This window comes from Heterodontus francisci, chromosome 33 (genome assembly GCF_036365525.1).
Source record: "Heterodontus francisci isolate sHetFra1 chromosome 33, sHetFra1.hap1, whole genome shotgun sequence".
NCBI classification, from domain to species: domain Eukaryota; kingdom Metazoa; phylum Chordata; class Chondrichthyes; order Heterodontiformes; family Heterodontidae; genus Heterodontus; species Heterodontus francisci.
In genome coordinates, this window is record NC_090403.1 from 14,981,037 (window position 1) to 14,995,549 (window position 14,513).

Sequence of the window (14,513 nt, forward strand, 5' to 3'; positions counted from 1 at the left end):
TTATCTATATGGACTTCAGTAAAGCCTTTGACAAGGTCCCTCATGGCAGACTGGTACAAAAGGTGAAGTCACATGGGATCAGAGGTGAGCTGGCAAGATGGATACAGAACTGTCTCAGTCATGGAAGACAGAGGGTAGCAGTGGAAGGGTGCTTTTCTGAATGGAGGGATGTGACTAGTGGTGTTCCGCAGGGATCAGTGCTGGGACCTTTGCTCTTTGTAGTATATATAAATGATTTGGAGAAAAATGTAGCTGGTCTGATCAGTAAGTTTGCGGATGACACAAAGGTTGGTGGAGTTGCGGATAGTGACGAGGATTGTCAGAGGATACAGCAGGATATTTTTAGATTTAGATTTAGAGATACAGCACTGAAAGATCGGTTGGAGACTTGGGCGGAGAAATGGCAGATGGAGTTTACTCTGGACAAATGTGAGGTAATGCATTTTGGAAAGTCTCATGCAGGTGGGAAGTAAACAGTAAATGGCAGAACCCTTAGGAGTATTGACAGGCAGAGAGATCTGAGCGTACAGGTCCACAGGTCACTGAAAGTGGCAACGCAGGTGGATAAGGTAGTCAAGAAGGCATACGGCATGCTTGCCTTTATCGGTCGGGGCATAGAGTATAAAAATTGGCAAGTCATGCTGCAGCTGTACAGAACTTTAGTTAGGCCACACTTCGAATATTGCGTGCAATTCTGGTCGCCACACTACCCGAAGGACGTGGAGGCTTTGGAGAGGGTACAGAAGAGGTTTACCAGGATGTTGCCTGGTCTGGAGGGCATTAGCTATGAGGAGAGGTTGGATAAACTCTGATTGTTTTCACTGGAACGACGGAGGTGGAGGGGCGACATGATAGAGGTTTACAAAGTTATGAGCGGCATGGACAGAGTGGATAGTCAGAAGCTTTTTCCCAGGGTGGAAGAGTCAGTTACTAGGGAACATAGGTTTAAGGTGAGAGGGGCAAAGTTTAGAGGGGATGTGCGAGGCAAGTTCTTTACACAGAGGGTGGTGAGTGCCTGGAACTTGCTGCCGGGGGAGGTGGTGGAAGCAGGTACGATAGCGACATTTAAGAGGCATCTTGACAAATACATGAATAGGATGGGAATAGAGGGATACGGACAGCAGAAGTGCAGAAGGTTTTAGTTTCGGCAGACATCAAGATCGGTGCAGGCTTGGAGGGCCGAATGGCCTGTTCCTGTGCTGTACTGTTCTTTGGAGATAGTGAAAGGGATTACTATAATCTTCCACTCTTTCCTAGATACAGGGGAGGTGCCAGAGGATTGGAGATTGGCCAATGTTGCACCCTTATTCAAGAAAGGATGTAAGGCCAGACCTAGTAACTACAGGCCAGTCAGTTTACCAGTGATGGGTAAGATTTTAGAAATAATTAAGGAAAGAATTAACAGGCACTTCGCGAGGTTTGAGTTAATTACGGAGAGCTAGCCCGAATTTGTACAAGTCAGATCATGCTTGGCTAATCTAATTGAATTTTTTGATGAAGTAACAGAGAAGGTTAATGAAGGGACTGCATTGGATGTTGGCTGTATGGATTTTAAGAAAGAGTTTGACAAAGTACCACATAAAAGGCTTGTTCTAAAATTGAGGTTCATAGAATAGGGGGATTAGTGTAAGTTTGGACAAAATAATTGGCTTAAGGACAGAAAACAGTGTGTCTTAGAAAATGGTTGTTTATCAGACTGGAGGATGGTTGACAGTGGTGTTCGGCAAGGTTCAGTGCTAGGACCATATGTATGTGTGGTCAATAATACCATACTTGGAGGTGTGGCAAACAGCGAGGATGATATCAAGTGACTGCAACAGGATATAGGCTAGCAGAATGGGCAGATAAGCAGCAAATGGAATTTAATACAGGCAAGTGTGTGGTGATGAATTTTGGCAGAAAACTATGGGGAGAGGCAATTTATATTTAATGGCACAGTTCTAAAGAGTGTGCATGAACAGAGGGACCTGGGGGTGCAAATGCATTGATCTTTGAAGTTGGCAGGCCATATTGAGAGAGTGGTTAGTGAAGCATATGGGATCTTGGGCTTCATAAGTAGAGAGATTGAGTACAAAAGCAGGGAAGTTATGGCGACCCTTTATAAAGCTCTGGTTAGGCCACAACTAGAGTATTGCATCCACTCTGGTCACCACACTTTAGGAAGGATATGAGGGTCCTTGAGGAGGTGCAGAGGAGATTTACCGGAATGGTTCTCGGGATGAGGGATTTTAGCTATCTGGTTAAGTTGGAGAAGCTGGGGTTGTTCTCCTTGAAGCAAAGGAGATTGAGGGGAGATTTGATGGAGGTGTACAAGCTTATGACAGGTTTAGATAAGGTAGACAAAGAAAAGGTGTTCCCATTAGCTGATGGTACAAGGACAAGTGGATACAGATTTCAGGTTTTGGGTGAGAGATGTGGGGGGAATGAGAGGGAGAACTTTTTCCTCCTATAGCAAGTGGTAATGTCCCAGAACTCTCTGCCTATGAGAGTGGAGACGATCAATGATTTCAGAAGAAAATTGGATGGGCACTTGAGGGAAATAAACTTGCAGGGCCAAGGGGACTGTGTAGGGGAATGGGACTAATTGGATTGCTCTACAGAGAGCTAGCATGGACTCGATGGGTCAAATGGACACCTTCTGTGCTGTTATGACTCTATAAATCTTTCAGAGAGTTCTGAGCATTTCCCAGCCAGTTCTGAAGTCTGGTGCAGGAATGGTTGCTGAAACTCTATCAAGTGGGTTAACAGTGGCTGTATATTTTTGTTGGATTGCAGGTTTTAATCCAATGTGGAATGAAGTACTCCAGTTTACAATCAGTGTTCCCGAGCTCGCTCTCATCCGATTTGTGGTTGAAGATTACGACACAGCTACCAGCAATGACTTCATCGGACAGTTTACACTCCCATTCACAAGTGTTAAAGAAGGTAATCACTGCTTTACACCGGCACCCCTGACACTGCCCCTTTCCCTCTGACTGCCCCTTCCCTGACACTGCCCCTCCCACCCTGTCACTGCCCCAGTTTGTGTTGCTCTCTCTCTCTCTTTGCGCACCCCCCCCCCCACCCACCCTCCAGTTTGTGTTGCATTCTTTCTTTGTCTTTCTCTCTCTCCTCCCCCAGTCTCTCTCTGAACTCTCCTGACAATTTTCATTGGCCCTGATACTGACGTCCTCAAAATCAGCAATGAAGCTCTGAATAACAGGGGGGAGAATCAGCAGACGCTGCAGTTTAGTCACAATCCATGACAGCCGGGGTACTGCACACGCCCAGACCATGCAAACATGTTTCTCCCGGGTCGCCAGCAATGCCCCAGAGACCAATCACCCATTCTGGGAGACTCTTACCCATGGCGGAAAGGTTGGGATCCTAACCATGGGGTGATGCTCAACTTCCACTGGGCACCCAATTAAATACCTTTATCTTCATTTTTACAAATAATTAACATACAGCTGAGGTGCGGCAGATGCAGTCCTGATGCTGTGTGAAGTTACACTGAGACCAATAAGATGGCAAGACAGCGGGCCTTGTGGAGTGGGCTAATGCATTATCCAGATACATCCTTCACTGTTGTTCCTCCCCTTCGCACCGTGGTGACCCATTTAATTCGTGTTTCTGTTTGTACCCACAGGCTATCGACACATCCACCTGCTGTCCAGAGACGCAGCCTCTCTCTCACCAGCAACTCTCTTTGTCTGGGTCAGGATTAAAAGCGTGTAGTGCAGAGGGAGAAAGGGCACGCTCGCAGTCTGACTGCGTGACATGAACTGTTACTGTGACCCACTCTGTACACCAACCAGTGCCAACCACAGCAAGTCTGGAGAGTGTGGCTGGGGAATGGAGACTGCAATTGAAATGATATTATTGCCTTCCTATCAATGGGCCCTGTGTACAGCAATACTACGTCTGTATTTTAAAACCTAATACAACTCAGTTACATATTTTAAATTAGGTGTATATTGGTAGGTTAGAATAATGAGTAGTGTATTTTTACAGAATTATTTTTACAGGGATGTTGCAGAGCTTGAAAACTCTCCTGGTTTTGTACAATAATATTTTTGTCTTTGTTCAAGAACTTGTAACTTAGGTTTTATATAATGCCTTTAGTGTCTCACCAAGCAGCGAAGGGAGAATGGGTAGGAAAGATGATGAATGCAGTATCACAGAGGTAGGTTTCAAAGCTGGGTAGAGAAGTAGCAAAGGCAAGGTCTTTAGGGAATCCTGCAATGTGTGGAGTTGAGATCGCTGGAGAACATGGCACTGAATATGATGCAGAGGGAACATAGGAAAAGGAAGAGGCCATTCAGCCCTTCGAGCCTGTTCCGTCATTCAATGAGATCATGACTGATCTGTGACCTAACTCCGTATGCCCATCTTTGTCCCTTCTCCATTGATAGATTTTTGTTAATTTTAAATCTGAGAGATTTTTGTCAACAATTGATTTAGCATCTATGGCCATTGTGGAAGAGAGTTCCATACCTCTACCACCCTTTGTGCATAGAAGTGTTATTTCACTCCTGAAAGGTCTGGCTGTAATTTTTAGACAATGCCCCTAGTCCAAGACTCTTCAACCAGCAGAAATTATTTCTCTATAACTATCTGTTCCCCTTAATATCTTAAACTTCAATCAAATCACCCCTCAACCTTCTAAATTTCTGGAAATACAACCCTAGTTTGTGTAATCTCTCCTCATACTTTAACCTTTGGAGTCCAGGTATCATTCTGGTAGATCTAATCTCCACTCTCAAGAAGGTTAATATATCCTTCCCAAGGTATGTTGCCCAGAACTGCTCACCATTCTCCAGATGTGATCTAACTAGGGCTTTGTATAGCTGAAGCATGACTTCTACCCCCTTGTATTCTAGTCTCTGGATATAAGAGGCAGCATTCCAATAGCCTTTTTGATAATTTTCTGTACTTGTTCATATTTTTATCTCTGTGCATGGATCCCTCCCGCCACAAGTCTTTTTGGACCTCTACTGTTTCTTGCTTTTCATTGTTTAGAAAGTACCCTGTTCTATCCTTTTTCAGGCCAAAGTGGATGATCTCTCATTTGCCTCAATTGAAATCCATTTGACTCAGTTTTGCCCATTCATTTACATAAGAAATAGGAGCAGGAGTAGGCCATTCAGCCCCTCAAGCCTGCCCCGCCATTCAATAAGATCATGGCTTATCTGTCCCAGGCCTCAACTCCTCTTTCGGGCCTGCTCCGTCTTTCCCTCGACTCCAAGATTTCAAAAAATCTATCTACCTCCTCCTTAAATACATTTAGTGACCGAACCTCCACAACTCTGAGGTAAAGAATTCCAGAGATTCACCACCCTCAGAGAAGAAATTCCTTCGCATCTCCATTTTAAATGTGTGACCCCTTATTCTGTAACTATGTCCCCTAGTTCGAGATTCCCCCACTAGTGGAAACATATTCTCAACATCTACCCTGTCGAGCCCCCTCAGGATCTTATATGTTTCAATAAGATCACCTCTCATTCTTCTAAACTGCAATGAATAAAGGCCTAACCTGTTTTGGCCGTTCTTGATAAGACAACCCCTTCATCCCAGGAATCAGCCTAGTGAACCTATTCTGAACTGCCTCCAATGCCAGTATATCCTTCCTTAAATACGGGGACCAAAACTGTACGCAGTACTCCAGGTGTGGCCTCACTAACACCCTGTACTGTTGTAACAAGACTTCTCTATTTTTAAACTCCAACCTCCTAGCAATGAAGGCTAAAATTCCATTTGCCTTCCTAATTACTTGCTGCACCTGCATGCTAACTTTTTGTGTTTCATGTACAAGAACACCCAGATCCCTCTGTACTGCAGTATTTTGTAGTCTTTCTCCATCTAAATAATAATCTGCCTTTTTATTCTTCATACCCAAGTGGATGACCTCCCACATTCCCACATTGAACTCCATCTGCCAAGTTTTTGCCCACTCACTTAATCTATCTATATCCCTTTGTAATGTTATGCTTCCAATTACACTGCTGTCAATGCTGCCGATCTTTGTGTCAATGGCAAACTTGGTTTTGTTGTTTTATATTCTATCTTCTACATTATTAATAATAGCTGAGGCCCCAACACAGATCCTATGGGACCCACTAGTCATATCCTGCTAATTAGAATATCTGCTCAATATCCAGGTCAATAACATGCCTTCAATTCTATGGGCTTCAAATTTAGCTACATTTCTTATGAGACTTTATCAACTGCTTCAGGACATCCATATAAATAATTTCCATAGACATTCCATAGACATCCACTACTTTAGTCATCTCAAAAAATTCAATCAGTTTCTTCAGGTATGAGCTACCCTTTACAAATCCATGCTGGCTCTCTCTGATCAGCTGAAAGGTTTCAATGTGTTCAGTCACTGCATCCTTAATTATAGACTGTAGGGGTTAAGATGTTAATCCAATGCTGTGAGACGTAGGACATATTTTAAGAAACTGAAAAAGGCTGTCCCTTTTTTTTTCAAAGATCTACTCCACCTATTTTTCATATCCTTCAACCCCACCTACTCACCTCTCCATATCCTCCTATACACCTTGGCCCCATATCCCTCAACACCATCTCTGCACCTTCTCTCTATTTCCATCAAACTCACCTATTCACCATCTTGCCATATCCCCCAACCCCAACTGCATACCTTCTCCACTACTCCTACTCTCCCGGTAATGCAGCAGATTGCCCCTTTGTATGAAAGTTCTTCTCACTTCTCTTTCTCCTGATTTCCTCATTTTATTCTGTCTCCCTTTACCACTTCATAATTTTAAACTCCAACTAGATCTCCTCAACATCTCTTCTCCAAAGAAAGCACAATTTCATCTTCCTTGAGCATCCCTCATGATGTAAACACCTGATGTGTGGAATCATTGTTGTTGTCCCATCGTGCCATCTAAAGGACAATGATCTACTTCCTGTTCCTGGGTAGGATATCTTATGCAGCAACAGCTTGGTGTTGTACTCTATACCTCTGCTAATGGAACCCAGAAACTCATTGGCCTCAAACTATTCCCACACGACGAGCAGATAGATAGCTGACATTCCAGTGCACGGTGCGTGTTCCTACTATAGTAGCCTAAGAACAAAGCCAGTCATGTCTGCACCATGGAGCCAGAATGAGACCAGCGTGAAAGTGGAAAAGGGAAAGTGAATTAGGCTGGATAATTCTTTTTCGGCTGACACAGACACGATGGGCTGCATAGCCTCTTTCTGTGCTGTAAAGTTGTATAATTTCTGAAATATAAGGACAGGTTGCACAGTTTAGTCTTGTGTTCACTTCAATATAGATTATTAAGGGTTATCTAGTTGATATGTTTAAGATGAATAAAGGATTTGATAGGATTGATAGAGAGAAACTATTTCCTCTGGTGGAGGGAGTTGAGAACGAGCAGGCATGACCTTAAAGTAAGAGGTAGGCCATTCTGGGGTGATGTCCAGAAGCATTTTATCACGCAAAGGGTCATGGAAATCTGGAAAACTATCCCTCAAAAAGCTGTTGCGGCTGGGGGTGAATTGTAAATTTCAGAACTGAGAGTGATAGATTTTTGTTAGGTAGGTAAGGGTACTAAGGGTTTCAGAACCAAAGCTGATAAATGGGGTTATTCCCAAAACCTGTCCACCATCGACAAGGCACAATTCAGGAGTGTGATGGAATAATCTCCACTTGCCTGGATGGGTGCAGCTCCAACAACACTCAGGAAGTTCGCCACCATCCAGGACAAAGCAGCCCTCTTGCTCGGCACCCCATCCACCACCTTAAACATTCACCCCCTCCATAACTGGTGCACAGTGGCAGCAGTGTGTATCATCTACAAGATGCCTGCAGCAAATCGGCAAGCCTCAATCGACAGCACCTGCCAAACCTGCGACCTCTACCACCTAGAAGGACAAGGGCAACAAATGCATGGGAACACCACCACCTGCAAGTTCCCCTCCAAGTCACACACCATCCTGACTTGGAACTATTTCACCATTCCTTCACTGTCGCCGGGTCAAAATCCTAGAACTCCCTTCCTAACAGTACTGTGGATGTACCTACACCACATGGATTGCAGCGGTTCAAGAAGGCAGCTCACCACCACCTTCTCCAGGCCAATTAGGGATGGGCAATAAATGCTGGCCTGGCCAGCGACTCCCACATCCCATGAACAAATAAAGAAAAAAATCAGGAGCTGTGATGAGGGGCCAGACACAGGGACTAGGAGCAGGGGAGGTCTGGGTGTTCATGGGAAATTTGAACAGCAGGCCCATTCCTTTTAAGAAAAAACATAGAAAAATTGAGGAGCACAATGATTCATCCTGCTTCTCCCCTATCCTGCCAGCACCCTACCTTGCTCTGCCCTCCCCTATCCTGCCAGCACCCTACCTTGCTCTGCCCTCCCCTATCCTGCCAGCACCCTACCTTGCTCTGCCTCTCCCCTATCCTGCCAGCACCCTACCTTGCTCTGCCTCTCCCCTATCCTGCCAGCACCCTACCTTGCTCTGCCCTCCCCTATCCTGGCTTCTCTATGTCTGCCACTATCCTGCTTCATCCCAGTTTCCCTCTCATCTGGATCTCCTGACATATTTCACTACAACTGATCTGAGATACTATCATTGTGCACATTTACTCTGGATAAACATCTCAAAATAATTAATTTATCAAAGGCTTCTTTTCCTCTTCCTAGACAGAAATAGTGACTTCCCCATGTTTTGTGGCAACATTGTCTGCCCAGAGTCTCTATATGACTGACACCCTCGCTGCTATTAGGTTGCATTACCCTGGGTGTCGTGACTCTCATGTTGGTCAGTGGACCCGACTGGAAGGAAAGGAAATGTTTCCTTATGTTTCCTACCTTTCCTCTCCCTCATTACTTGTACTCATTCACATTGCTGATACTCATTCAGCAGCTGATTACAAGTGCACAAATTGTTCAGTAATTTTTAGAAAACATTGTGCTTCTCTCCAGACCTATCACAGGAGAGATGAGGAGATAGAGCGAGAGAATGAAGTGACAGGAACTGAGAAAGAGAAGGACCATATCAGGAAAAAGAGAATGACCAAGAGCGAGAGAGTCAGTGAGTGACAGAAGAAAGAGAAGGGATAAACTAGGAAGAAAGACAGACATTTATGGCATGCGCAGTGCCAAGCATGTGGCCTGATTGTGGTCTGCGAGCTCAAGGCGTTGAACAAGTGAGGAATCTGGGGTTATACTTGATGAATCACTGAAGGTCCATGAGCAGAGTCACAAGGCCTTTGCAAAAGCAAAAGGTGTTAGGGTGCAAAGTTAAAGCAATGAAATATATTCCAAAGTATTTACATCACAGAAACAGACTATTCAACATAACAGGTCTATGCCAGTGTTTATACTCTACACGATATAGCCATCAATCCCTTTCTCTCATGCTTTTCTAGCTACCCCTTAAATGCATCTTTGTTATTCCCCTCAATTACTCCTTGTGGTACAAAGTTCCACATTCTCACCACTCTCTGGGTAAAGTGATCTCTCATGAATTCCCTATTGGATATATTGATGACTATCTTATACTTATGGCCTCTAGTTCTGGTCTCCCCTGCAAGTGGAAAAATCTTCTCTATGTCTGCCATTGAGTATATTACCCATTCCTTGCTTATCCTCTCAAAGTTAGAATGAACCTTTATAAAACATTAGTTTGGTCCCCACTCGAGTATTGTATCCAATTCTGGGCACAACACTTTAGGAAGGACATGAAGGCTTTGGAGAAGTTCAGAAGAGATTTACTAGAATGGTTTCGGGGCTGAAGGATTACAATTACATGCAACAGACTGGAGGAGCTGGGGTTGTTCTCCTTACAGGAGAAGGCTAAGACAAGATGTCATAGAAGTGTTTAAAATCATGAAGGATTTAGAAAAAGAAAATAAAGAGAGTGTTTCCAGTGGCTGACGGGTTGATGTCCAGAGGGCACAGATTTAAGGTGATTGGCAAAAGAACCAAATGTATCATGGGGAAATTTTTTTTTTACACAGCAAGTGGTTATGACCTGGAATGCTCTGTCTGAAAGGGTGGTGGAGGCAAACTAAATCAAGGTTTTCAAAAGGGAATTAAATAAGTACATGAAGGGAAAAAAAATTGCAGGCATACGGGAAAGAAGTGGGGAGTAGGACTAACTGAATTGCTCTTTAAAAGATCCAGCAAGACACAGTGGGCTGAATGGCCTCCTTCTGTGCTGTATTATTATTCCATGATTCTAAAATAAAAAGGGCAAAAGCACTTTGTGGCTTATAAGCAGGGGTGTAGAATACAAGAGTAAAGAAGTAATGGTAAATGTGTACAAAGCAATGGTTACTATTCAGTAAGCATCCTGTGTGCAGTTTTGGCACCCGTAATAAAACATAAGAAATACAAGCTGGAGTAGGCCATTCGGCCCTTCAAGCCTGCTCTGCCATTCAACAAGATCATGGATTATGATCATCTACCTCTAATTCATCTTCCTGCACTATCCCCATATCCATTAATTACCTTCATGTCTTGAATATACGTGTTATGATCCCCCTGGAGATCACCAACAAACCAAACCAAAAGAATCGAATCCTCTGACTAACCCCAGTTTAGGAAACAAAAACCAAACAGACAAGATTTCACTTTTGTAAAGTTGACTTTAACATTCAAACCTACATAAATTAAACATGAACTAACAGTTAAATTACGATCAATGTATGTACATCTTAAAACTTACACATTGGATAACGTTACATAATGGATGCAACAAAGGTAGTCCTTACTAATCCTGTGAACAGTCTCAGCAAGGTGACATTGAACTGTATGTACGAGTTAACTTCTAAATAAAGTGAGAGGCTCATATCAAAGAAAGAAAGGGGACATGACTACAATCCATTGTAGGCCTGTTTTGTTAGGGAAGCTGGAATGATTGATACTGTATTTACTGCCTCAATTATTGAACTGATCTTTAGACAATCTCCCTGCAACTGAGGGGAATTGCAGTTGCAGCCCTCACATTTAAAGGATTGAATATTACACTCTGCAAATAAGATCTGACTTTGGGCAGCATGCTGTGTCACATTGTGCTAAAGATTCCACTTCTTGAGTATCAGTGCAGTATCTAAGTCACAAATGACACCCTATGTGACTATGACAAAGGTAAACCATCTCTCCTTATCCTTCTTCACCTGTCTGCAGCCTTTGATATGGTTCACCATGCCATCCTCCTCCAACGATTCTCTTCCATTGTCCAGCTGGGTGGGACTGCACTCACCTTGTTCCATTTCTATCCAGATGTAACCAATGAATCACCTAGAATGCTTTGTCTTCCCACTTCTGCACAGTAACCTCTGGAGCCCCTGAGGATCTATCCTTACCTGCTTCCTTTTTTTCTAGATTGCTCCAGATAGTCAGCTCCCTAGGGAGCTCCTCACTGTGCACCTTTATCCTTAACAAACTGCTCCCATCCTAATAATTGCTACATAACCAGGCCTATGATACTTGAGCTTTTCCTGTGTCCATTTTTATGCGTGTTTTGGCTGCTGCTCCAGTGCTGAACTCATCACTTCGATTCCCACTTTTTTTCTCTCCCTGTTTTACTTCTTTTCTCTTTACCCCTCCTAGACTCCTCTCTCTTATTGTCATGCCTTGTCTCAGTTCTCCCTTCTCAGGTACCTGCACTCCCTAATCCCTATCCCGACCCTTCAGCACTCCTCGACATTCCTACATTCCTGCTGCAGTCCCAGGCTTGAATCCCTATTAGATAAGCCAACAGCTTCCCTTTGTGCCTCACTTGGCATTCTCCAAAGGGCTCATCGAGGCACTGCTTCCTTGCTTGCAGCAACCACAGCTACCCCATCTCACTCTTGTGTTGATCTTCCTCCTCAATGCACACTCTAGCCATTAATTTTGCTCATCTCCTCTGTGCTGTGATTTACCTCTTTGGCCAAGATTTTGGCCTCTACTCTAAAATCATCTGATGTGGTTCGGTGTCAAATTTTGCTTTATGATACTCCTCTGAAATGCCTTGAGGTATTTTATGACTTTAAAAGTGCCATATAAATGCAAGTTGTTGTTGTTGTAGTCCAACTCACTCCTCCCAGTGCCACCCCTGCGGACTCTGCCAGGGGATCAGCTCTCACTGCCCTTCTCCACATCTCCCTCCAGAATGTCTGTTCACTTGTGAACAAGACTTTTGCCATCCATGAGCTTATTGCATCGACATCATGGCCTTAACAGAAACCTGGCTGAGAAGTGATGACACCTTCTTCCTAAATGAAGCCTCTCCACCTGACTATCCCTTCCACCACCTGCCTTGCCCAGACTGTCGCAGTGCCAGTCTGGCTCTGATCACTAAATCACACCCGAGTCTGCCCCCTTACTCCTCTGGCATTTTCTCCTCCTTTGAACATCTCACCTTGTTCTACCCCTCTCACTTCTCATTTGAAATTCTCATCCTCTACTGCCATCCCAATTGCCATGACAGTTTTCTCATTGAGATATTTTCCCACTGAGATATCTTCACTGCTTTCCTCCCTCAGCCTCTGCACCGAACACATCCTTGGTGATTCCCATCTCCATCTCAACTCATCATGTTCTCTCTCTCTCCTGAGTTCACTGCCCTCTTATCCTCCCTAAATCTCTCCCTTCATATAAACTCCCTGACCCATATTCACGGCCATTCCCTTGACCTTGTCGTCTCATGTGGACTCACTACTCACATCATGTCAATCACAGATACGACCATCTTTGATCTCTTTCTGGTACTACTCTCCACCCACATCCCCCTCCCCCCTCCAAATCCTACCTTCTTCTGCATCCGTTCCTGTAAAAAAACTATCACCCAGTTCATTTAGACCTGCAATTTCAAAATCCCAACTGTCTAGTTTTTGGCCCTCCATTCAGCGCAACATTTCTGCAGCTACCGTTCTGCTCAAACACACCCTCACCTCTATCTTTGATGCCTTAAACCATTATGCTCTCTCACTCTGGTCATTTCCCCCAGTACAAACCTCATCTTCACTCCCTTAAGTTCAAGCAATGCAGACTTCAAAGGATATGGCGAACAACTAGTTTATCCATCCACTGCCAGATCTGGTTAGTGTCATAGAGTCGTACAGCATAGAAACAGGCCCTTCGGCCCACCATGTCCATGCCGAGCATAATGCCTATCGATACTAATCCCACCTGCCTGCATTAATTCCATATCCCTCTATGCCTTGCTCATTCAAGTCCCTATTTTGACAGTTGCTACTGTTCCTGCCTCCACCACCTCCTCTGGCAGCTCGTTCCAGATACCCATTATTCTTTGTGTGAAAAATTTACCCCTTTGATCCCCTTTAAACCTCCTTCCTTGCACCTTAAATCTATGCCCTCTAGTTTTAGTCACCCCTACCATGGGAAACAGACTCTGGCTATCTACCCTATCTATGCCTTTCATAATTTTATATACCTCTATCATGTCCCCTCTCAGCCTCCTTTGCTCTAGGGAAAACAGACCCAGCCTATCCAATCTCTCTTTATAACTCAAGCCCTCCAAACCAGGCAACATCCTTGTGAATCTTTTCTGCACCCTCTCTAGCTTAATCACATCTTTCCTGTAGTGCGGTGACCAGAACTGCACACAGTGCTCCAAATGCAGCCTAACCAACATTATGTACAACTGTAACATGACGTCCCAACTCTTGTACTCAGTGTCTCGGCCGAAGAAGGCAAGCATGCCATACACCTTCTTCACCACCCTGTCTACCTGTGTTGCCACTTTCAGGGTACTATGTACTTGCACCCCAAGGTCTCTCTGCTCATCAACACTCCCCAGGGCCCTGCCAAACCTGTCCTGCCCTTGTTTATCTTCCCAAAATGCATCACTTCGCATTTGGCTGCATTAAATTCCATTTGCCACTACCTTGCCCACTTTCCCAGTTGATCTATATCCTGTTGTAACCTTAGACAACATTCTGCACTGTCCACTATACCACCAATTTTGGTGTCATCTGCAAACCTACTATTCATGTCCCTTACATTCACATCCAAGTCATTAATATATATGACAAACAACAGAGGGCCCAGCACCGATCCCTATGGCACACCACTGGTCACCGGCCTCCAATCTGAAAAACAACCCTCCACTACCACCCTCTGCCTCCTATCACCAAGCCAATTTTGTAAAATTTGCTAGCTCACCCTGGATCCCATGTGTTCGAACCTTCTGGACCAGCCTTCCATGTGGCACCTTGTCAAAGGCCTTGTTAAAGTCCATCGTCCTGCCCTCGTCAATCCTCTTGGTCACCTCCTCGAAAAACTCAATCAATTTCGTGAGACCTGATTTCCCACGCACAAAGCCATGCTGACAATCCCTAATCAGACCATGCCTTTCCAAATGCATATAAATCCTGTCTCCCAGAATCCCTTCCAATAACTTTCCCACCACTGATGTAAGGCTCACCGGCCTGTAGTTCCCTGGCTTATCCCTGCTGCCCTTCTTAAATAAAGGCACAACATTAGCTATCCTTCAGTCTTCCAGTACCTCACCCATGGCTAACAATGATACAA

The 14,513-nt window shown here is 44.3% G+C and overlaps 1 protein-coding gene across 2 annotated transcripts in view; it reads left to right on the top strand.

Moving 5' to 3' along the window:
- The window catches only part of LOC137348028 (1-phosphatidylinositol 4,5-bisphosphate phosphodiesterase delta-3-like), a 109,369-nt gene extending 98,565 nt beyond the window's left edge, over positions 1 to 10,804 (top strand). For both annotated transcript variants that reach the window (XM_068013112.1, XM_068013113.1), the window contains exons 14-15: positions 2,776 to 2,925; positions 3,629 to 10,804. In XM_068013112.1, coding sequence (XP_067869213.1) covers positions 2,776 to 2,925; positions 3,629 to 3,717 — 239 coding nt within the window. In that variant the 3' untranslated portion in view covers positions 3,718 to 10,804. The remainder of the gene's footprint in view (positions 1 to 2,775; positions 2,926 to 3,628) is intronic.
- The last annotated feature ends 3,709 nt before the right edge of the window (positions 10,805 to 14,513 follow it).